Source organism: Callorhinus ursinus, unplaced genomic scaffold (assembly GCF_003265705.2).
Source record: "Callorhinus ursinus isolate GAN/ISIS: 27379988/994484 unplaced genomic scaffold, GSC_fseal_2.0 scaffold20, whole genome shotgun sequence".
Taxonomy (NCBI): domain Eukaryota; kingdom Metazoa; phylum Chordata; class Mammalia; order Carnivora; family Otariidae; genus Callorhinus; species Callorhinus ursinus.
The window spans coordinates 25674263-25700521 of record NW_027397082.1 but is presented as its reverse complement, the minus strand read 5'-3'; the positions used below and the strand labels follow the sequence as shown (position 1 = coordinate 25700521).

At 34.1% G+C, this 26259-nt stretch overlaps 1 protein-coding gene across 4 annotated transcripts in view; it reads left to right on the top strand.

Annotated features, from left to right (window-relative positions):
- Positions 1-26259, top strand: part of EXOC6 (exocyst complex component 6) — a 245058-nt gene that overhangs the window by 79104 nt on the left and 139695 nt on the right. For 3 of the 4 annotated variants that reach the window (XM_025881146.2, XM_025881150.2, XM_025881147.2), the window contains exons 7-12: positions 4392-4544; positions 6733-6801; positions 17118-17201; positions 21825-21871; positions 21991-22111; positions 23806-23877. In XM_025881146.2, coding sequence (XP_025736931.2) covers positions 4392-4544; positions 6733-6801; positions 17118-17201; positions 21825-21871; positions 21991-22111; positions 23806-23877 — 546 coding nt within the window. The remainder of the gene's footprint in view (positions 1-4391; positions 4545-6732; positions 6802-17117; positions 17202-21824; positions 21872-21990; positions 22112-23805; positions 23878-26259) is intronic. The other variant, XM_025881148.2, reaches the window with a different exon arrangement.

Here is a 26259-nt window from a genome sequence, read left to right as displayed (position 1 = left end):
TGACTCAGGAGGTAAATTGTCCCATGTAACTTCAGGGCTTCAGAAAATTAAAAATTTTTTTTCACTACTGATAATCACCTGAAGCTAAGGCAGGATGTTTTATGTACATTCATGCATATATCATATCTTTTTAATTTTTCTGGTATTTTAAATTTTATGTAGCTGGATTTTCACTTAAAAAGGAATTAATGGTACTTCTTTTTTAAAACTGACAATATTCCAAACCAAAGGTCATGAAAATAATTGGATCGTTATTTAACTTGACTCACTGAAATGAAGAGGAGTATACTCTTTAGTAATTGATATAAAGCTAACTCTAGGATGGGAAACAAAGTCTAAACAATGGAACTATTAGATATGGACTTTAAAATTAGCATAGTCAAGGAATTATAAGACAAGATTGAGAATTTTGGCAGATCATTGGAAACCATAAAGCAAACCGTCTGTGAATTCTAGAACTGAAAATACATTACAAATTAAGAACTCAGTGTGTAGGGCGCCTGGGTGGCTCAGTTGGTTAAGCGACTGCCTTCGGCTTAGGTCGTGATCCAGGAGTCCCTGGATCGAGTCCTGCATCGGGCTCCCTGCTCGGCAGAGAGTCTGATTCTCCCTCTGACCCTCCCCCCTCTCATGTGCTCTCTCTCTCTCTCTCATTCTCTCTGTCTCAAATAAAAAAAAAAAATCTTTAAAAAAGAACTCTGTAGTTGGCAAGACAGATTAGACACAGCTGAAGAGAGAATTAATGAACCAGAAGTAGGTCAGAGGAAAATACCCAAATTGAGGCTCAGAGAGACAAAAGGATGTAAAGAGTTTAAAGACATATAAGATGGGAAGATTTAACATATGTGTAATTGTAGTCCAGAAAGGAGAAGAAAGAATGATGGACATAAATAATATAGCAGACCTTGAAGCCACGGATTCAAAAAGTGCTGTGAATTCTAAGCAGGAGAAATGAAAAAATCCCATACTTAGGCATATAATAGTAAAATATTAGAAAGATAAAAGAAGAAAAATCTTAAAAGCAGCCAGAGGGAAAATTTTATTGCCTTCAAAAGAGTAATAATAATACTAATCTTTAGCTGACTTCTCAGCAGAATTAATGGAAGCCAAAAGACAGTGAGCTAATATCTAAAGTCCTGATAAACCTTATCTGTCAACCTAGAATTGTTTACCCACCAAAAATTTCTTTTAGAAATGGAGGTGAAATGGGAGTGCCTGGCTGGCTCAGTTGGTAGAACATGTGACTCTTGATCTTGGAGTCATGAGTTTGAGCCCCATGTTGTGGGTAGAGTTTACTTAAAAAAAAAAGATGAAGGTGAAATGAAGATATTTTTTCAGATTAACAAAAACCTAGAGGATTTATTTCTAGTAGACCTACATAAAGGAAATATTATTTTCAGACAAAGAAAATTATCCCAGTTAGAAACCCAGAGGTGTAGCAAATAAACAGAAAGGGCAACTATTTTGGATAAAATTGCATATGTTATGTTGGCTGTATAAAACAAAAACATCTTATGGGGTTTACATATTTATAGAATTAACAGTGCAAAACAACAACCATATATATAAATTAGGAGGGGAATTGATAGGAGTTTGAAAATCTCTACTAAACTGTTCTGTTTATAGGAGACATACCTTACATATAAAGATATAGAGAGGTTGAAAGCAAAAGGTTGGAAAAGATACATCATGCAAGCATCAATGAAAAGAAAGCTGATGTATGTATATTAATATCAAAGCAGGCTTTAAGACCAAATAATTAGTAGAGAGAAGAAAGAAGAATGTTTCATAGTGATAAAAGATTCAGTTCATCAGGAAAATAATTCTAAATTTGTTTCCATAAAAACATAGTCTCAAAATACATAAAGCAAAAATTGTCAGAATTAAAAGAAATAGATAACTTGATGATCATAATGGTGAGATTTTAATACTTCTCTCAGTAACTGCAAGAAACAGTTGACAAAATTAATAAAGATGCAGTCCTTTCAAATAATATGATTAACAACCCAGACCTAATGACACATGTAACACTGTATCCTATGATTTCAGAACATACATTTTTAAAAGAACATTTACCAAAATTGATTATATTCTGGTCTGTGGATCAAATGTCAGTAAATTTCAAAGGATTGAAATGATACAGAGTATGTTCTCTGACCATATTGGAATTATTCCAGAAATCAGAAATAAATAGATAAGTAGAAAATCCCTGTATGTTTGGAAATTAAGAAATTAAATTCTAAATAACCCATAGGTCAAAGAAGAAACTCAAGGGGTGCCTGGGTGGCTCAGTCGTTAAGCGTCTGCCTTCGGCTCAGGTCATGATCCCAGGGTCCTGGGATCGAGTCCCGCATCGGGCTCCCTGCTCAGCAGGAAGCCTGCTTCACCCTCTCCCACTCCCCCTGCTTGTGTTCCCTCATTCGCTGTCTCTCTCTCTGTCAAAAATAAATAAAATCTAAAAAATAAAAAAACTCAATTGAAACCAGAAAATATTTTGAATACTAATGAAAGTATGACATATCAAAACTTGTAGGATGCAGCAAAAGTCGTGTTTAAGGGAAATTTATAGCCTTAAATTTATGAATTAGGAAAGAACAGCTGAAATCAATGATATAAGTATCCATCTGAAGGAGTTAGAGAAAGAATAGCAAATTAAATTCAAAGAAAGTAGAAGGATATGACACAAACAGCACAGGCAGCAGAAACTAAACAAGTGGGTTTACACCAAACTAAAAAGTTTCTGCACATCAAAGGAAGCAGTCAACAGTGTGAAAAGACAGTCTCCAGAATGGGAGAAAATAGTTGCAAACTATGTCTGATTAGGGATTAATTTCCACAATATGTAAAGAAACCTACAACTCAATAGCAAAAAAACTTTAATCATCTGATGTAAAAATCAGCTAGGGACTTGAATAGACATTTCTCCGAAAAAGATACACAAATTGCTAGCAGGTATATGAAAAAATGCTCAACATCACCAACCATTAGGGAAATGCAAATCAAAATCTCAATAGGACATATCACCTCCCACCTCTCATGATTGCTGTTATCAAACAAAAGACAACACTGGCAAGTGTGTGAAGAAATTGGAACCTTGCACACTGTTGAGGGAATGCAAAACTATGTGGCTGCTATTTTGAAAAGGTTCCTCAAAAAGTTAAAAATAGAACTATAGTATGATCCAAGAATCCTACTTCTGGGTGTTTATCTAAAAGAATTGAAATTAGAATCATGAGAAAGATTAGCACTCCCATGCTCATGCATCATTATTCACAATATCCAAGATGTGGAAGCAATACAGATGTCCACTGACAGATAAATGGATTAAGAAAATGCAGTATATACGTACAGTGGTGTATGGTATACTGTTCAGTCCTTAAAAAGGAAATTATGAGGTATCCAAAATACAAAAATTCAGAGGCGCCTGGGTGGCTCAGTCATTAAGCGTCTGCCTCTGGTTCAGGTCATGATCCCAGGGTCCTGGGATCGAGCCCCACATCGCGCTCCCTGCTCCGCGGGAAGCCTGCTTCTCCCTCTCCCACTCCCCCTGCTTGTGTTCCCTCTCTCACTGTTTCTCTCTGTCAAATAAATAAACAAAATCTTTAAAAATAATAAAAATAAAATAGAAAAATTCACAGAATCAAAGAGTGGAATAGTGGTTGCCAGGAACTGGGAGGAAAGGGGAATGAGTTACTAATCAACAGGCATAAAGTTTCCGTTAAGCAAGATGAATAAGCTCTACAAGTCTACTGTGCAACATTGTACCTATAGTCAGCATTAATGTATTATGTTAATATATTAATATAATATTAGTATATATTAATTATGTAATGTATTAATGTAATAATGTACACTTAAAAACATACAGTAAAATAAAATTAAAAAAAAGAAAGTGGAAATAATCAAGAGTTGAAATCACTGTAATAGAAAACAAAATACATTAGGGAGGATCAAAAAGCCAAAAGTTGGTTCTTAGTCTTTTCAAATAATATTGATAAACCCTGGTACAACTGTTCAGAAAGAAGAGTGAGAGCATAAATACTGAATAAAAAATGAGACATCACTCCAGATCCTACACCCAAAGCCATTAAAAAGATAGGAAAATATGAAATTCTTTTTTTTTTTTAAGATTTTATTTATTTGACAGAAAGAGACACAGTAAGAGAGGGAACACAAGCAGGGGGAATGGGAGAGGGAGAAGCAGGCTTCCTGTGGAGCAGGGAGCCCTGATGCGGGGCTCTATCCCAGGACCCCGAGATCATGACCTGAGCTGAAGGGAGACACTTAACGACTGTGCCACCCAGGCGCCCCAAGAAAATATGAAATTCTTGAACCAGTTTTGACCATAATAAATGTTATAATAATCTGAATTTTTCTTTTTTCCAAAATAGGCACAACAGCAGAAGATCTTCAGTGTTGCTCTACAGAAGCAAAATAATGTAAAATTTGGGAAGAATGTGTACATAAATGATAGAATTCCAGAAGAAAGGAATGAAGTTGAATTGAAACGTGGATTTGAGGAAGAGGATGAGAATGAAGAGGAGGTGATGGAAGTTCCTTCCTTCCTTTTCCCCTCCCTCTTTTTCTTCTTTCCTTCTTTTTTTCATGATTTTTTTTTATTTTGAGTTGTAATGTATGTCTGTGTGACTCTCAGTCTTCCCGTGTGAAAACTGAATTTATGTAGATCTGTTTGTAATGAGCTGTTAGGGCAGTGTGTCCTCTGAAATATTAGACTGCATAGTTGACAGATAAATGGGATATATTCTAGATTATATTTATAAGCCATAGATAGTTGAACCTAGGTGTTCTACCATAATTAGCAGTAAAATTGTAAATGTAATGATTTTTTTGTAGTGATCACTTATTTTAATTATCTGTGGCAAACATTTAATTTCATGATGGCTTGACCTTGCTGGTTAGATTAATTCTGGAAAGCCTACCTTTTTTTCCCCATTAGTGCTGAGATCCTGCAAAATGGTTCTAGTAGATTAAAGTTTTTTAATTCTTAAAAAAGTCTTAATTCTAGAAAGCTTGAAGTTATCTTTAAATATTCACTTTCTTTCATCTTCTATATCTGAATTTATTCCTAATTTTATTTGCTTCTTTTACTCTCTACATAAAGTCTTCTGTTGAGCCTACTTTTTGGCTTTTCCTTTGAATTTTTTTGAATTTAGTTAATATCATGAGGAACCTATTTATAAGTTTTGCCTTGTCAGTGAGATTTTAAATTCTTTTTCTAAGGACTTGGTGCTCAGTATGAACTTTTAATTCATTGATAAAAGAAACCATATGGGGTGCCTGGGTGGCTCACTTGGCGACTGCCTTCGGCTCAGGTCATGATCCTGGAGTCCCGGGATTGAGTCCCACATCGGGCTCCCTGCTCAGCAGGGAGTCTGCTTCTCCCTCTGACCCTCTTCCTTCTCATGCTCTCTATCTCTCATTCTCTCTCTCTCAAATAAATAAATAAAACCTTAAAAAAAAAAAAAGAAACCATATGAATATGTGCCCATGGCCTTCTCTGTGGTTGGAGAACAACTGAGAGTTCAGTATATATGTTTCTACTATGTGCCTGAGGATGAGTGAAACTATATGTATTTATGTGTGTGTGTGTGTACACACATGTGTATGTTTATGTATATGTATATATGTGAATGTGCATCTATGTGTGTGCATATGCAGTGGATGTCTGATATTGTAGGGGATACAGACAAGTGAACTGCCTTAGACAGTTTAATATCTTCTTAAAATTAGTGTGTCCTGATTAGTCTCCAGAAATTAATGTTTTCGAAATTTACTTTTTTGTTCTTTTTTAATCAGTATTCAGAGAATCTCTATATTCTCTTCTCCCAAGCATGTTTGAGATACACAATCTCTGTCCTTTAATTACTTTATAATCTAAAACACTCAACAATAATGATAAATATATAAAGAATGAACTATTGAACTAGTGCCAAAACAATTACAAAGGCATTGTGTTTATAGTAATGTTTTTATAGTGGATAGATGTTATAACATGAAGTCCATGAATCTCCTTGCTGTCTTTAACTTACATTATCCAACAGTAAGCTAGTAGTTTGATGATTTTTATTTTTATTTTTTAAAAAAATTTTTTGAGGGGGGAGGGGCAGAGGGAGAGGGAGAATCTTTTTTTTCTCTCTCTTTTAAGAGAATGAGTGTGGGGGGATAGAGGGTAGGGTGAGGCAGAGGAGAGGGAGAGAATCTTAAGCAGGCTCCGTGCCCAGCATGGAACCCATTGTGGGGTTCAGTCCCATGACCTTGAGATCATGACCTGAGCCAAAATCAAGAGTTGGACACTTAACCAACTGAGCCACCCAGGTACGCCAAGTTTGATAATTTTTAAAATGTGGTTTTATAAGAAGGGCATGTGTTGTGATGAGCACTGAGTGCTATATGCAGCTAATGAATCGTTGAACACTACATCAAAAACTAATGATGTACTATATGTTGGCTAATTGAACATAATAGAAAAAATAAATAAATAAAATTAAGTTGGAAACAAAAAAACAATAAGAGAAAAATGTATACCAGCTTGCTTAGAGTTCTCATCTCCAGAAGTGGAATTGGTTTATTTTCCTTCTTTGTAGTCTTATGCATTGGCTACATTTAGAGTAATTAATATGTATTACTTTGGTAATCAGAAAAAAATTATTTCACAAATATACCTAAATAATAAACAGTGAATGCCATAAAAAATGTGGTTTTATTTTTCAGGTCTTAACTGTTCAGGATCTGGTTGATTTTTCCCCTGTTTACCGATGTTTGCACATTTATTCTGTTTTGGTGAGTACCTTTTGTATATGTATATTGTGTGTGTGTGTGTGTGTGTTCATGTATATATATATACACATAAATATTCGTGTAATAGAAAAGATACGTATGCATTTTAGGCCTGTTTTTCTAAAGACTGACCATAAGCTCAGTAAGCTGTAAATCTTCATGCATAAGTATTTTAAATATCCCCTGTGAGTAAGGCACTTAACTTTTTTTCTTTATTGTAGTCCGCTTTCAAGTGATGTATCACTTCATCTGTAAGAACCTTATAATGGTATACTTCCATTTCACCCTTCTTGTATTTGTGCTATTATATCACAATTGCTTTTAAATATGTTGTGTCTACATTTGCTTACTCCTTCTACATTGTATTCATTTTTGATTAATTCTTTTAAAAGATAGTAACATTATTTTGATATAATTCATATACCAAAAAATTTACCCCTTTAAAGTATACGATTCAGTGGTTTTAGCATATTTATGAGGATGTGCAACTATTAAAACTAATTCCAGAACATTTCATTTCTGAAGAAGGAAACCTCTTACCAATTAACAGTCACTCCTCATTCTCCCCTACCTCCAGTCCCTGGCAACCACTCATTTACTTTCTTTTTCTATGGATTTGCCTATTCTGGATATTTCATATAAATAGAATCATAGTAAGTGTGGTCTTTTGTGCGTTGGCCTCTTTCACATAGTTAGAAGTTAAGGTTATTGATTGAGATCTTCTTTTTTAATATATTTACAGCTATAAATTTCCTTCTAACCACTGCTTTAGCTGCATTCCATGAGTTCTGGTATGTTGTGTTTTTGTTTCCATTCATCTCAAAATATTTTCTAAATTCTTGTTATTTGTTCTATAACCCATGGGTATTTAGGAGTATATTGTTTCATTTCCCTATGTTTGTGAATTTCCCAGAAGTTCTTCTGTTACTAATTCCAAATTTAATCTTATTGTGGTCAGAGATCATATTTTTTATGACTTCAGTCCTTTTAAATTTATGGAGGCTTGTTTTATGGCCTAACATATGATTTATCCTGGAGAATGTTCCATGTGTACTTGAGAAGAACATGTATCTGGCTGTTGCTGGGTGGTGTGTTCTGTAGACATCTGTTAGGTCTAGTTGATTTAATATTGTTATTCAGGTCTTCTGTTTCCTTGTTGATCTTCTTCCTATCTCTCTGTTATTGAAAGTGGTAATATTGAAGTCTCTAACTGTAACTGTTGAATTATCTGTTCTTCCTTTAGTTTTGCCAATTCTCATTCATGTATTTTTGAGGATCTGTTTTTAGGTGAATATATAATTGTTATATCTTCATGGTGGATTAACTTTTTTTCATTATAAAATGTCATTCTTTGTGTATTTTTTTGGTTTAAAGTCTATTTTGGCTGATTAGTATAGCTACTCTAACTCTCTTTTGGTTACTGTTGCCATGGTATGTTTTTTCATCCTTTTATTTTAAATCACTTTGTGTTTTTGAATCTAAAGTGTGTCTCTTTTGAATAGCATATAGATGGATTTTTAAGAATCCAGTCTGCCAATTTCTGCCTTTTGATTGTTTAGTTCTTTTGCATTTAATGTAATTACTGATAAGGCCAGATTTATGCCTACTGTTTGCTTTATATATCATGTCTTTTTTGTTCTATTCCTCCATTACTGTCTTCTTTTGCCTTAAATAGATACTTTCTCATGAACCATTTTAATTCTCTTGTCATTTATTTTAACATATATGTGCATTAATATATGATATATATTAGTAACATAAATATATAGATATATAAGTATTATATATAAATATGTAATATAAATATTTAAAAATATATAAATATAATACATAATAGTTTGTATATATATGTACATGCATATAATATATATAGTATTTTCTTAGTGTTTGCCCTGGAGATTATAATTAAATCTCCTACCTTAAAACAATCTAGTTGATATTAATCCTCCTCCTTTGTGTTATTATTGAGATACTAATTACATCTTTATACATTATAAACCATAATATAATTATTTCTTTATGCAATTGTTTTCTAAATCAGAAGAATGGAGTTACAAATTATACTGTCTTTATATTTACCTCTATATTACCTTAACTGGGACTCTATTTCTTCATGTGAATTAGAGTTACTGTCTAGTGTCCTTTTATTTTTGCCTAAAGGACTACCTTTAGTATTTCTTTTAGGGAAGGTCAACTAGCATCAGATTCTCTCAGTTTTCGTTTATCTGGGAATGTCTTAATTTCTCCTTTGCTTTTTAAGAGTAGTTTTGCTAGATACAGAATTTTTGGTCTTTTTCTTTCAGCACTTAGAAAATGTCTACCGGGGGGCGCCTGGGTGGCTCAGTCGGTTAAGCGGCTGCCTTTGGCTCAGGTCATGATCCTGGGGTCCTGGGATCGAGCCCCATGTCCATCTCCCTGCTCAGCAGAGAGCCCGCTTCTCCCTCTCCCTCTGCCTGCCACTCTGCCTACTTGTGCTCTTTCTCTCTCTATCAAATAAATAAATAAAATCTTTAAAAAAAAAAAGAAAGTGTCTATGGAAGGCATTTAGAGTTAAGGTGTTTTGAGGTTTGGATTATTCAATGAAATTGGATTAAATTGAAATTGAAATAATTAAAAAGAAATGGTAATTATGTTAATTAGAGCAAATAGAATTATCTTCATTAGTTAACGTCTTTTGGCCCTCTATTAAAAGACAGGACCAACTCTGTACTTAGGAACTGAGGTAAAAGCAATAAGCACAATACCGATATAAACTTACTATTTTACAAATTAGTGATGTTTCAAGTATATTGAACATTATTGAGTAGACATGTAAAATATTTTTCTTTTTAAAGCTATAATAAATTGTACTATTGTATAAAAACAGTAATACTTTTAGTCTATTCTGTGGTGAAATAATTCTTTAAATGTGTATGATTATAAAATATTTTAACTGCTCAGATTCTTTTCAGATTTAGTATTTTATCTTTTATAACGTCAGGTAGTAGTATATACATTTAACTACATTTACACCTGAGGCAAATAGAGGGTAGGTTCTATCAAGATTACATTGCTATATGTAGTAACATTGAAAAATTGGCTTCCAGTTGTCTCATCTCAATTTTTTGTTTTTTGGGGATTTTTTGCCTTGTTTTGTTTCTAAAGTAGATCATATTGGCTTTTAATCGGGATGAAGTTCTTAATTATCTCAGTTGTTAAATTGGCCTATGTTGTGGTTTGATTCTTTTAAAACTCCTTTCAAATTAGATGTTTTCCGTTAGGTTTTTAGATTTGGTGGAGAAGAATGCTTTTTGGCTTTGATAATGCTTAATTTTTGTCTTGTATGGGCCCAGTAAACTGCAGTGAGTGCCCATAGGCACTTCTGTTACTTTGTATTATCCTTTTTCTATCTGATCCACAAAGATAGTGACCATGTGAGTGTCATGTATTTTTCTTTCCCTAGTGCTTTTCATTGCATCTGATATTTCATAAAGATTTGCTGAATTAGTAATTGGCTCTTTTTAAAAAGTTTTTTATTAACATATAATGTATTATTTGTGTCAGGGGTACAGGTCTGTGATTCATCAGTCTTAAAACAATTCACAGCACTCACCATAGTACCTACCCTCCCCAATGTCCATCACCCAGCCACCCCATCCCTCCCACCCCCCACCATTCCAGCAACCTTCAGTTTGTTTCCTGAGATTAAGAGTCTCTTATGGTTTAACACCACACTCAATTTTAATAAAATTATTTAATAAAATTATTATTTAATAAAATTATTTTTAATAAAATTAAAATAAAATTAATAAAATTATTAATAAAAAATTTACCCTGGTAACTTATATCAACAGGCACTAAGCCCTCTGGAAAAGAATATATCTTTATAGCTGGTGCAAAAAAGTGTTGAACCAACAGATACTATGTGAGGTTTCAGTGTGGCTTCTCTGAAAATGATACATTGGGTATTAAATTACGTTTCATTGTTCATGATTTAAAATTAAAGAAACAGAGTGCACAATTAAATGATCAAAATAATTTAAAGTCAATTGTAGATAACCAATAGAATGATAGAAAGTTTTAGACTCTAGTCAAATTTGTGATTTTTCAGAAATAATCTATGATTCAGATAGTCAAATACTTAAATGATTACTCTCAGAATTTATTATAACTAACTGTTAATTTATAATTTTCAGTAACTTACTTTTAGTTCTCTGTATATTTTTGTATCTTTATAATATACAGAATTTATAAACTTAAGAAAGCTGCATTTTAAAAGATGTCAGTTTTGACTAATTCAGGCAGGACTTTTTCCCCTTTTTACTGTGTAAGCGAGGTTTTACTATTCTATAAATGTAAATAAACTTTCATTAACATGAAAACTTCTGGTTGGTGTATATGACCAAAAATTGGTAAAAGTAAAATGACCAAAATTTAGTAAAGCTAACTCCTGCCTTGTTATTATAGTCAGTTTCCTTTCATTTGTTATTTCATTTAAGCTACTTTCTAGTAGTAACTGGGCATTTCACTGGGTCATCAGTTCTAGTATCTATCTGACACTGTACCTGCATTTGCTCCTTTATTTTCCCAATTTGATGTGCACTCTATGATACTTGGTATTTTTTTTAAAGATTTATTTATTTATTTATTTATTTATTTATTTATTTATTTGAGAGAGAGAGAGAGAATGAGAGATAGAGAGCACGAGAGGGAAGAGGGTCAGAGGGAGAAGCAGACTCCCCGCTGAGCAGGGAGCCCGATGCGGGACTCGATCCCGGGACTCCAGGATCATGACCTGAGCCGAAGGCAGTCGCTTAACCAACTGAGCCACCCAGGCGCCCTATGATACTTGGTATTTTGAGATGAACTCTGAGTACAAAGCTGTACCATGACATAGGATGTCAGTTGTTGGTGTGACTGGATGTACTTGCATCAATAAAAGAACATGTTTCACCCCTAAAAAAAAAAATCCTTCTGCAGTATAACTTATCCTTTAGAGTTTTACTGTGGGATCAGGCTGACGTCTGTTTTCTTGAAGACTTTGTTGCCTAAATCTGGCACCCTTGATTGACTTCCTCTCATTTCCTCTCTTGCTTTCCTCACTTCTTGAACAGTCTCCCTTTTGAGCACTTCCTTATTGTATCACTTGGTGTCTGTTTCTAGAAAACCTACCTAACATATTAGTTATCTATTGCTGTGCATATATTATTTCACAGGGTCAGCTATCTGGGAATGGCTTAGCTGGGTGGTTCTGGCTCAAGGTCTCTCATGAGGTTCCAGTCAAGATGTCAGTGAGGGCTCTCATCATCTGAAGCTTGACAGGGCCTGGGGGATTTGCTTCTGTTATGACTGTTGGCAGAAGGCCTCAGTTCCTTGCCACATGGGCTGTCCACAAAGCTGAGTGACAATCCTCATGACATGGCAGCTGGCTTCCTTAGAATGAGTGATCGGAGGGAGGCTGATATGGAAGCCATAATGTCCTTTATAATCTAATATCAAAAGTGACATACCTTTACTTTTTTTTTGAATTTTATTTATTTTATTAGAGAGAGAGCATGAATGGGGAGAGGGGCAGAGGAAGAGGGAGAGAAGCAGACTCCCCACTGAGCGCAGAGGCCAGTGCAGGGCTCGATCTCACAACTCTGAGATCGTGACCTGAGCCGAAACCAAGAGTCAGGCACTTAACCGAATAAGCCACTCAGGCGCCCCACCTTTACTTCTGCTACATCCTACTGTTCACATAGATCAACGCTGGTAGAACGTGGGATGGGACTACACAAGAGATCTTTGGGGCCATCTTGGAGGCTACCATACTTACTTCATAAAAGAAATACCTATCCCTCACTGATACCCGTTGTATTGATCCTTCACTGCTACTACCATTGTGCATTCTTGATGTGTAAAAACTTCCAAGATGCCAAATAAAGGAGAAGTCTCCTTTAATGATTAATTAAGGGACACACATAAGGGTTTCTTTCTTTTCTTGTGCAGAAAAGGATAAACCATGTTAGAAACACTATATTTTGTTCTGTGGTGGGATATTCTTAGTTCTGATACATGGTGGGTAGTAACGACATAGGTGGGAGTAATGACAGTTTTCATTTAAGGTCCTTACCCCTTTTGTTCCCCAGCTGTTGACAATGAATATAGTGCTTTTAAGAGGGAGTACAATGAGAGTACAGAAGTGAGAACATAGGAATATTTGAACACAAAACTGTGTCCTATGTGTTTAAATATAAACAGTGCTTTTGGCTAATCTTAATACTCATCCCTACGATGTATCATTTTCTGTAAAGAAAAACCTTTAAACATCCAAAATAATATGAATTAGTGAAATAGAATCTTTTAAACATAACTGGAGTATTCTGAGGCTCCCAAAATTTTGAAATTACATTGACTAACCCCTTCTTTCATATAAGTTGTGATTCAGAAAAACTGTTAAAAGCCGTTTTGCCAAATTGTGTCACAAGTGGAAGTCCAGTTACATGTGTGATATTTTTGACTTCATGTTAAAATAAAATAAAAGGTGGCTGTCAGACTGATTAATTTCTAGCATGATCACCATCTCTAACAAAATTCATGTGTTATTCCTGACTTTTATACTTGGCTTTATTTTCTTATTTCCAAAATTTAATACCAAAGTTTTATATATGTCCACATATTATTTACTAAAGGCATATTGTATTTTTTATCATACTCCTCTTTTTGCAAATAACTTAGAATTCTGTCTGCATTATTATAAATTAAGTAATGAGAAACAGCATTTAAGTAATGAGAAGTGATTTATTACCTTGTTTTTAAGATACATAATGGATAAAACAATCATGTTGGATTTAAATAATCTTAATCTTAATGACTTTCATAATTTTTTAATTTATTTCTCAGTGGTTTTCATAATATTCCACAATGCATATTAACATGTTTATTTGAATTGAAACATGAAGTTAGACTCTTCCTGAGGGATAGTAAATACAATTGACTTAATTGTTTGATTGTAAGGACTGGGTTTGCTAATTAGGTTTTAGGGTGGGCATTTATTGGTAAATTAAGTACACTAAATTTGCAGCTCAGAGTTTTTAACTAAAAAGTATGTTGCTGAGATGCCTGGTGGCTCATTCTGTTAAGTGTGACTTTCACTCAAATCACGATCTTGGGGTCCTGGGATCAAGCCCTTAGTTGGGCTCCTTGCTCAGTGGGGAGTCTGCTTGTCCCTCTTCCTCTGCCCCTCCTCCTGCTTGTGCTCTTTCTGTCTCTCCCTCAAATAAATAAAGTCTTACAAAATAAGGAATTAAATAAAGAAAAATAAAAAAGTATGTTGTTAGTTCCCAAAAAAGCCCCATTCATCATATTAAGAGATTCATTTCCAATAAAAATTTACTTTTGGTTATATTAATTATCTATAACATAATATAATACTTAGATTATATTGATCAGTTATGTGCTAATTGTAATGATAATTCAACCTAGAAGGAGAAAACTACCTTAACGCCTAAAGCTTTATGGCCTCAGAGATAAAATCAAAATAAAAACATATTATATTAGAAAATATAGTATTAGAAGGGCACCTGGCTGGCTCAGTCCATAGAGCATGTGACTCTTATCTTGAGGTCATGAGTTTGAGCCCTACAATATGGGATAGAGTTTACTTAAAAAAATAAATATAGTATTAAGAAAATAACACATTAAATTTGAAAAAAAACCTGTAAGAGTGGTAATCTGGAATATAAGTTAAAAAGGAGGGGCACGTGGGTGCCTCAGTCAGTTAAGGATCTGCCTTTGGCTTAGGTCATGATCCAGGGTACTTGGATCAAGCCCCACATTGGGCTCTCTGCTCAGCAGGGAGTCTGCTTCTCCCTCTCCCCCTCCTCCCGCTTGTGCTTTCTCAGTCTCTCTCAAATAAATAAATAAAATCTTTAAAAATTAAAAAAAAAAAAGAAAGTAAAAGGAGGGTACCTGGGTGGCTTAGTTGGTTACGCATCCAACTCTTAGCTCAGCTCAGGTCTTGATCTCAGGCTTCTGAGTTCAAGCCTCACATTGGGCTCCATGCTGGGTACAGAGCCCACTTAAAAAAAAAAAAAAAAAAAAGAAAACTACAAACTTTCTAAATGTGAAAGAAGAGTGTGTTCATATGTTTTTTAAATGATTGTAGGTAACCATTGGGTATGTTTAAATGAGGATGTAGTAGTTTTATTTATAATATACTTGAAATTATATCCTTTACATTATTTAAACTCATAGTGAAAAAAATTTAGTTACCAAAATAAAACTGTGTGAGAGGGACCATAGTTTTTTAAAAATTCTTTTAAATGAGTATAAAAATACTGGAAGAATTTCCCTAAGGGATACCGAGGTAAACATTTTCTGCATTGTGAGTTTATTTTTTATGGCATTAAGAGAAGTCATTTTTTATAACTACTTAAATATTAAAGAAAGTTATCAGAAAATTTTTTTTTCAGTGAAAGTATGAGTTTTGACTTTTTTCCTCTTGGATTCTCTTTTGGAGCCTTGAGAAGGGGAATGGGTTCCCAGCCTTTTCTTCTCACTCTGGATGGATTCTCCTTTTAAACAGAGAGGAAGACAGAAGAAATGGGTATATAGTCATTCATTTACTTGTTCATTCATTCATTCAACAAATAGTAATTGATTGCCTTCCATGTGCCAAACACTGTGCTAAGTGATCCGGATACAGTGGAGAGCTAGTTGGACAGGACCATGTTCTAACAGACTTAGAGTGGTACAGATAGATCTCTGTTGTCCAATATAGTAACTACTAGTTTAAAAAAATTTTTTTTAAAGATTTTTTTATTCATTCATGAGAGACAGAGAGAGAGGCAGAGGGAGAAGCAGGCTCCCCACGGAGCAGGGAGCCCGATGCAGGACTCGATCCCAGGACCCTGGGATCATGACCTGAACCAAAGGCAGACGCTTAACCAACTGAGCCACCCAAGCGCCCCCACAACTATTTAAATTTAAATTAATTAAAATTAAAGAAAACTAAAATTCAGGTTCTCAATACTTACTGTTAGCCACATTTCAAGTGCTCAGTAGCCACATCCATCTAGTGGCTATCATATAAGACAGTGCAGATATAGAAAATGTTCATCATCACAGAAAGTGCTATTAGACAGTGGTATGATAGACTACTAATTAAGAAGTTACAGCATAGTGTGATAAGTGAAGTGATATGGATATGCAGGTTACTATGGGATAACACAGACAATAACAAGCCTCAAGAAGTTGAGGAAGGCTTCTAAAGGAAGTGACATCTATAGTGAGTCCTGAAAGGTAAATGAAAGTCATATAGAGAAAGAGAACTGGGAAGCACATTTCAAGAATAATTTGTACAAAAGCCTGGAAATAAAAAGAAAATGGTATATTGAATATACTGAGATGAGGCAGGAGATGAAGATGCCAGATCATGTAGGGTCTTATATAACATGTTCAGACATTTATGCTTGACAGCTATTTTCTTTATTTGGTTCTCTTACTGACAGCCATATTTTGAGTTGGTCGGTCAGAAATCTGTAAAACATTAGTGATAAGTTGGGCAACTGTAAAATTGCTTGAATTTACAGTTGGTGTTCATAATTGTCATGATAACAAAGTTACTGTTTTTGAACTATAAAGCCAAAAACTTATTCTTGACATTCAGAATGAAATACCATTTCAGTATTTTTGTTTTATTTGCACAAAATAATTTTTGTATTACTTCCATATGAGAGAACCAAAGAGATGTTATAATCAGTTCACAGAAAAGATCAAATAACAGGAAAAATTATATGGAGTAAAGGAATGTTGAGAGGAATTGCAAATGAAGGCAAAACTATTTTTTTTTAGAGAGAGGAGGAAATCAATTAAAATCATTACCAGACAAAATACTATTTACCTATTTATCAGTTACCTAAACAGAAAAAAATGCAAAATAGCTCAGAGACAGTGAATAGAACTAGAATCTGATAACCTGGGAGGATATGATATAAATGATGCAGTTTCCATTGAAATACACAAAAGCCATTTCAGTGTTTATATTCCATTTGTTAGAAAACTTAAAATGATGCTTAGGGGTAAAGAAGTTATCTGTTTGGGTGCCTGGGTGCTCAGTTGGTTAAGTGTCTGACTCTTAATTTTGGCTCAGGTCATGGTCTCAGGGTTGTGAGATCAAGTCCTGCATCATGCTCCCTGCTCAGTGGGGAGTCTGCTGGAGAGTCTCTCTCTCCCACTCTCTCTGCTCCTCCCCCCACTCATGCTTTCTCACTCTATTAAATAAATAAATCTCAAAAAAAAAAAAGTTATCTGTTCTGCAGTGTGTGTGTTTCATTACTCTGCTGATTTTACTTTAGGGTGATGAAGAAACATTTGAAAATTATTACCGAAAACAAAGAAAGAAACAAGCAAGACTTGTATTGCAACCCCAGTCAAATATGGTAAATATGTGAAAATTTTGTATTGGTTGTGTTGTCACTTTTTGCCTCTTACCCTGCTTTAATTTCTTCAGAGCATGTATCACTATTCATTCAACAACAAATACTTATTGAACACCTACCATTTCCAGTAATTGTTTTAGGTGCTAAGGGTACAGCAATGAACAAAACAGGTAAGTTCCTTCTTTCATGAGCTTACATTCTATTAGGGAAGATAGATAGTAAACAAATAAAATAGGCAGTGAATAAATAAAGAGATAAACAAGTAGATATATAAAGTATCAGGGAGTGATAATTCATTTCTGACAATATAGTGGACTATGTACTTTGATTAATTGTTCTAGTGAAAAAACAAAGACGCTGGATAAAACATTTTTAAAATTTTAAAATTATTTTTAAATGCACTGAGGATTTTTTTTTTAAAGATTTTATTTATTTATTTGACAGAGAGAGAGTGAGAGAGGGAACACAAGCAGGGGGAGTGGGAGAGGGAGAAGCAGGCTTCCTGCTGAGCAGGGAGCCTGATGTGGGACTCGATCCCAGGACATGACCAGAGCCGAAGGCAGAAACGTAACGACTGAGCCACCCAGGTGCCCAGTGCACTGAGGATTTGATAGAGAAGTATAGTCAGGACAAAAATTAAGTGAATATGGAATTGCTCTATATGTCGGTTATGGTGATAATTATGTGACTAGATGTGTTTGTGAAAACTTGTAGAAACAGTGCATGAAAAAGTGAGTTTTATTGTATGTAACTTATACCTCAGTATATCCAACTGTAAAACAAAACAGGAAAACTTAAATGAAGGCAGAAATCCAGATAGGTTTGGGGTGTCAGGGTGGCTCATTCAGTTAAGTGTCTGCCTTTGGATCGGGTCATGATCCCAGGGTTCTGGGATTGAGCCCTGCATTGGGCTCCCTGCTCTGTGGGGAGCCTGCTTCTTCCTCTCCCTCTGCCTGCCACTCACTCTGCTTGTGTGTTCTCTCTCTGTTAAATAAATAAATAAAATCTTTTTAAAAAAAGAAATCCAGATAAGTTTAATGAAGTACTGATTGTGCCTTTTATCTTAGGGGCATCTGCTGAACGGGAAAGCATGAATTTTCAGGACATGGGAATACAGCGGCCTAAGCCCAGAGCCACCTGAAGTAGCTGATAAGAGTTTGTCTCCCTTAGAAAGTGGAGACTCCAAAGAATTAGAGCCTCATTATTAGGATTACCTAGAGATCAAAAATATCTCTTGGCACCTAACTGGCTCAGTCAGGAGAGCATGCAACTCTTGATCTTGGAGTCATGAGTTTGAGCCCCTGATATCGCCTAATAGAAGCAAATGCAGATCTCTGAACTTTCATGTCATAGTTTCAAGGAAAATTAGCAAATCACAGTAAAAAATAATTATCAAACAAGTACAAATCATTAAAAATATTGGCAATAGAAATAAATCTCAAGAGACTTTCAGTATTTGAATTATTAGCCATTTAATATAATAACTGTTTAATATATTTAAAGAAATAAAAGACAAGCTTGCTGATATAAATAGGGAACAAAAAACTGTAATGACCAAAATGAAGAAAAATCAAGTAGAATACATAGAAATTAAAGATTTAATTTAATTTAATCAAAATTAAAAGTTTTATGAATAGGTTTAGCAATTGGTGAATTCTCCTAGTTGATCTGGAGAAATTATCTAGAGAGCCTCAGAGAGAGACAAGAGGATAAAAATACAGAAAAGAGAGGAAGTCTAACATATCTAGTTGGAATTACAGAAAGAGAGGATAGAAAAGTTGGACAGAGGAGTATTTGTGGGCATAATGGCTGAGAATTTTCCAGTATGGACAGGAAATAGAAACTTAGAGAGTCAAACCCAAGGAATCCCAAATAGGTTAAATAAAAAGAAATACACTCTGGGAGACCTTACAGTGAAACTGCAGAACACAAAGATAGAAAATAGAAGACCTGAAAAATAGTATCCGCTAACTTGAGCTAATTGACATTTATTGAATATTCCACCCCAACCAGCAGAATGCATATGCCTTTCAAATGCATGTAGAAGGTTTATCAAGATAGATCATATTCTGGGCTATAAAATAAATCTCAACAAGTATAAAAGACTTGAAATCACAGAAAGTATGTCTTTTGACCACAAGATAATTAAATTATCCATATGCAAAGAAAAAATGAGTATTGACTTTTACCTCAGCAATTCAAGAAATGGATCATGGACCTAAATGCAAGAGCTAAAATTTAAAACTTTTAGAAAAAACAAAGGTTTTTGTGACCTTGGGTTAGGCAGTATTTTCTTAGGTGAGATACATAAAGCATGAACCATAAGAGAAAGAAATTGATAAATTGAACATCAAAATGAAAAACTACTCTTCAAAAGGCATTGTCAGGGGTGCCTGGGTGGCTCAGTCAATTGAGCATCTGCCTTTGGCTCAGGTCATGATCCCAGGGTCCTGGGATCGAGTCTGGCATCGGACTGCCTGCTCAGCTGGGAGTCTCCTTCTCCCTCTGACCCTCACCCCTCCTGTGCTCTCTCTCTGTAATAAATAAACAAAATCTTTAAAAAAATAAAAACAAAAACAAAAACCCATAAAGGCATTGTCAAGAAAGTGAAAAGACAAGACACAGATGGGGAGAAAATACTTAAAAAACTCACGTATCTAACAAAGGGCTTGTATTCAGAATATATAAAGAATTTGTGTAACTAGATAATTAAAGACAAACTAATGGATAAAAGATCCAGGTGGGCATTTTACTAGATACACAGATGAAAAATAAGCACACAAAAAGATGTTCAATATCATTTTTCATCAGAGAAATGCAAATTAAAGCCACAGTGAGATACCACTATGTACCTACTAGAATGGCTAAAATTAAAGACTGATAATAGCAAGTGCTGATGAGATGTGAAGCAACTGGAACTCTCATACACTTCTGGTGGTATAAAAATTATGCTGCCACTTTGGAAAATTGTTTGGCAGTTTGTTATAATGTTAAGCATACACTTATCATACAACACAGCAGTCTTGCACCTAGGTTTTTGCTCACGAGAAATGAAAACAATGGAATATTTTAAATGCTAAAGGAAAATAACTGTTAACCTAGGATTCTATATCCAGCAAAACAAAGGCAAAGATAGACATTTTCAGACAAAGAAGAGGAGAGTTGGCTAGTAAGGCACCCTTACTAAGGAAATTCTAAAGAATCTACTTCAGGCAAAAGGAAAGTGATGCCAAATGGAAGTTATGAGATGCTAGAAGGAATGAATAGCAAAGAAAGTATAAATATGTGGGTGAATCTGTGTCAACTGTAGAAAATAATGTTAATAAAATATAATGGACTTTAAAACAAGATAGAATTAAAATACACAACAACAAAAGCATAAACATGAGGTGGGAGTTAATGAAATGAAGCTATGCTACAATTTTCTGAATTGTCCAGAAGAGTAAAAATATTGATTGATTTTAGAGTTTGATTACTTAAGTATGCTTAATGTAATTTCTGGAGTAACCAGTAAAAGAGTAGAAACAGAGTATATACTTTCATATAATATAAAAAGATCTAGAATGATAAAAAATAAAATATTCATGTCTTAGAGTTGATAAAAAATGATAATTGAAACCTATAAACACTTGATAACATTGACTCAAAAGTGTATAATGCCAGATTGCCACAACTAAAAGGATAAGTAGAAAATCCATAGTGGATTTTTAAGCATGTCTCAGTATCTAATAAACCAAATAGAATATCAGTAAGAATACACCATGCTTATTAGACTTGATCTAATGAACCATGTAGACGTCTGTTTCATCAACTGTAGAAACATCTTTTCAAGCACACATAGCACATTATAAAATGTGACTATATACATGTTATAAAGCAAGTATCAAGAAATGTCAAACATCTGGTGTCATGTAAACTCCTCTCTGATCATAGTATTTTAAAGCTAAGAGGTAAAAACATTTGTTTTCCCACAGCCTGAAAAAACCCCAGATGTTTGAAAATTTTGATTGCATTTATGAAATATGCAAAATACAACCCTTGGAACTTAATTAAAATAATGAAATATTTCATGTAATAAACTTCTAAGAATGAAATTCAAATAATCAGATATTTTCCTGTTGTATGCCTTTTGTTAAAATTATTAACAGGCAATTATGGATCATTTTTAAGGAGTTTGACTTTTATTATGAATCAGATATAAAGTCATTCGAAGGTTTTTAGCAGAAGATACAATGATCTGATTACTCTTTGAAAAGTATCATTCTGACAGCTATCTGGAGAGTAGACTGCAGGGAGCAAGCCTGAAAGCCAGGGAGACTGGGTAGGAGAATGATGTAATAGCACAAGTAAGAAATTATGGTGGCTTGAACTAGCTTGCTGAGAAGAGGATTCTGAAATCATTTTTACTTTTTAACTTGTTTATTGTCTGTCTCCTTTTGAATGTAAGTTCCATGAGGGTAAGGACTTTGTGGTTTTTAGTAGTGTATCTCTGGTGCTTTTAAAATGTGTGCAGTCTATAGTAGACTCTTTATATATTTGTTAATAAATGTTGTAGTGACTTGGACTTACTTTTATGTTACCAGTATTTATTGGTTTAAATTGATTTTTATTTTTCATTTGAAGCATGAAACAGTTGATGGCTATAGAAGATATTTCACTCAAATTGTAGGGTATGTATCTAATACGGAAATAACTTATTTTTACATTATGTTAAATGTCAGAACTGCTTGTTTTCTGTTTGGATTTTAATTTTTTTTTAACACGTTATGTTGGTAATTACTGTTTTTAGGTTCTTTGTGGTGGAAGATCACATTTTACATGTGACCCAAGGATTAGTAACCAGGGCATACACTGATGAACTTTGGAACATGGCCCTCTCAAAGATAATTGCTGTCCTTAGAGCTCATTCAGTAAGTCAGACAAATTATGTTACTAAATTTTTAATTCAGTTACTTCAAGAACTTCTGAAATGTATAATGTCAGAAGAAAACCACACCTCCATCATTCTGCATTTTTTGGTAACATCTCAGATTTGGAAGTAGTAATGTTAAGCTTTTGTTTGGTAATACTGGGCTGTAATTTTGCAACTGTCTGGGGCTTCCCAAGGCACTTTTAGTCCAGCATTATAGAAAATGAAGAATTAAGCTGGTCTCATTAGTCTCAACTGACCTCTTCATTAGATCACTGAAAAGCACCGTGAAGAAAGGGTTTTTAATTATCATTCCAAATTCTTTGTTTCCAAAATAAACTCCACCATTAAAACTCAATTGAACTTGTTCTTCGATGTTTATAATTTGTTTGCAGGAATACAATTACAGATTTCTTAAAAATATGCAATTGTCAAAATTTGAACTCTTTTGAAATAATGAACCTTTATGTATTGAGAGATTTTTTTTTATGAAAGTAAAATGTTCAAATATTTTGCATAATTCACCTTTTGTGGAAGTAATATTTTAGTGTTATTTATGAAGACTGTTTAAATTAATTGCTTATTATAGACTTTTTCTTAAGATAATTTTAGTAGTTTACCTTCAGTAAAATCTCCCCATACTTAAAATTTTGTAATTATTATAATTTTATTATTGAGAATAGAGATTGAAAATATTTTAAAGGGTTATTAGTTTATATAGTGTTTAGATTTTAAATATACTACATTTTTATTTATAGGATTGTAGATTCTTTATATAGTATTTGTCCAATGAACTATAACTTTTTCTAACATATTAATAAAGAACAATATGTTTTATCATGGTTTACATTCAGACCAGCTCTGAATATGTAAAATTATAGTATGCTTCCTGTTAATTATATGACATCAAATACAGAGTCATAAGGTATTAAATGCAACATATCACACTAAAAATCTTATTAAATGCTGTTAAAGGGACAGAGTGAGTTTCACTACCCCTTTGAAACTAATTAGTTTCTTTTGGTGAATTAATAAGAAAATACTTCAATTTTCGGGGCGCCTGGGTGGCTCAGTTGGTTAAGCGACTGCCTTCGGCTCAGGTCATGATCCTGGAGTCCCGGGATCGAGTCCCACATCGGGTTCCCTGCTCAGCAGGGAGTCTGCTTCTCCCTCTGACCCTAATACCTCTCGTGCTCTCTATCTCTCATTCTCTCTCTGTCAAATAAATAAATAAATAATCTAAAAAAAAAAGAAAATACTTCAATTTTCATTCTTATATTGGAAATATAAGTAATATGTCTCTTTTATAAGAGAGTAAAAAATAGTAGAAAAGTAAAAATATGTGGTCTATATATAAACCATTTTTCACTTTAAATGTAAGTAGTTCCTTAAAATCTAGGGACTTTTAGAAATATAAGCATCACCGCTTTGACCAAAGGTTAGTGTGTGCAAATTTCAGGGAAATTTCTTTTCAGATACTAAAAGTACATTATGTTATGGCCTTTCCCTAAGAATTTTTACTGAATAGAGGAATCCAGCAATGGATCTAACTAATGACCAAGATTTTAAATTTATTATAAGTCTGGTATACTAAAGGAAACATTTTCAGGTTTTATAAATGTTTTTAACCAAATGACTGTGGTTTGTATTTGTTTCTTTGTTTGTATTTCCATCCCTCCACCTCCTCTCCCCCAGTCTTATTGTACTGATCCTGATCTTGTTCTGGAGCTGAAGAATCTCATTGTAATATTTGCAGATACTTTGCAGGTGGGTGATAATCTAACATTCATTTAATGGCTATTTTGACCACTTAAAGATATACAAAATATAGAACATGCTTGTTTAGTTTATTATGGATTGATGGTAGTAAGTAGTAACCAAATGTTTGCTTATATATTGGTATTCCCTATTACCCAAGACTTGTCATTCTCCCCTGCTTCCTGATTATGAAGCTTGGACAGAGTTCAGGAAATATTACCATCTTACTGGTCATTCAGTTAGAATAAAATTTTTGTTTGTCTAGATAAAGTATTTTTGTAGTTAAAAAAAAGTGGCATGGTATAGTGGAAAAAACTCTGAACTAGAAATGAGAAGATACAAGTTCTGCCTTAGGACAAGGAGCATAGGCTCTTGGAGTCACACAAGACCCTGAGTTTGTAGTCCACCTCTGCTACTGACTAATTGTATGTTATGAGTTTTCTAAGTTTTAGATCCTCATTGGTGAAAATGGGTTTATTACTAGTTTTTGGGATTGTTTTAAGTGTGATAACAAATATGAAAACGTACAGTTTGAAAGCTGTATTCACTCATTTCCTTCCTAATTTCAGGTGTACTATGATTGTGAGCAAATCACTTTACTTCTTTGTGTCTTTTTTTTTTCTTTTTAAAAATAAGATTAGATAATGGGCTCCTGGGTGGCTCAGTCGGTTAAGCGTCTGCCTTCGGCTCAGGTCATGATCCTGGAGTCCCTGGATCGAGTCCCGCATCGGGCTCCCTGCTCAGCGGGGAGTCTGCTTCTCCCTCTGACCCTCTTCCCTCTCGTGCTCTCTATCTCTCATTCTCTCTCTCTCAAATAAATAAATAAAATCTTTAAAAAAAATAAGATTAGATAAGATTAAAATTGAATTGTCTCAAAACCCAATGTCTTTGTGATTTTCACTATCAAAGTTTTAAGCTTGTCCCTTTTTCTTGATCATGGAATTGATTGCATTTTGTTTTCATGTTTAAACTTCTGGGATTTTTATGGTTGGAAGAACATTTCGTGAAATACAGATTAGCATTTTCCAAAGTGTGATAATAGATGTTACTTTAAAAAGAGTTCTGTGTTCTAAAACATTTGGGAAATAAGTGAAGTAAAACGGATTTCTTCACTAAAAGCCTTTCTCAGAGCAAATTTATACCATATGATTCCAAAAGAAAGGTGCTTATGCAGCATTTTCCCAATAAATTTGACCCTTGAATCTTTTTTTCCCCCATATGACGTCTTACAGATCTAGAGCTTCATATAATATGCTTTGGGAAATGCTAATTCAGACTATTTGCTTCATCACAAGAATCTTTTCATCCTAGAATAATAGTTGTCTACTTTATTCTTAAGCCTAAAAAGATTCCACATACTCCTTTAGTAAATTATTTTATTCTTATATCTTTATTAATTTCTCTGCCTTATACTGTAACACTGGGATAATGTGGATTTTTTTTGTTTTCATAAATTTTGTGACAAATGTATCGGTAATACTTATTTCTCTGCAAAAAAACTTTTGGTAAGTTTTATCAGAGACTACCTTAATTTTTTTAGGCCTATCTCTAAGTAACTTGAGGGAGTTTTGCTATCCTTAATGACTAAAACTATTACTACTCAAAGCATGGTGTGGATACCACTCACTGGTCTGGAAATAGTTACTAGTCCACAAACTGTTATGGATCCATAGCAAAAAGGAGCTTTTGTGAGAATGTAAATCAACTATATCACTAAGTACAAATTTTAGCTCAACTGGCATTTATTTTGTAGCAAGATTTTCTCGATGTAGGTTAGCCTCATTGATTTATATTCTGGTACAAGCTCCTTATCTCTTTGTAAACCATAACGAACTGTTCTGAACTGGCACTTTGAGTACAACTGAATGTAGAATATGTGCTGTGGTTCCAAGGATCTCTAGAGAATCGGAGAAGAGTAATAGACAATATTCAGGTAATGGAGGCTTTAGAAAGTCACACTAATGGATGTATAAACCCTTGTAAGTATACCTTTCTAGTCTTACTGCTGAAGTAAGACTGAGGAAGACAAACCAGTCCTTATTACTTATTCAGCAATCCTGCAGTATTTTCATTCCACTGAAAATTGACAGGCTGAGTATTAGGTGAGTCTTATACATAATTAGTAAATGCTGACTTTTTAAGTTATACTTTTTTTTTTCTTTTTAGACAGAGGTGGGGAGGGGCAGAGGGAGAGAGAATCTCCAGCAGGCTCCATGCCCAGCGTGGAGCCCGACGACCCTGAGATCACGACCTGAGCCAAAATTAAGAGTTGGGATGCTTAACTGACCGAGTGACCCAGGCGCCCCTTAAGTTATACCTTTTTTTTTTTTTTTTTTTAAGATTTTTAATTTATTTATTTTACAGGGAGAGACACAGCGAGAGAGGGAACAC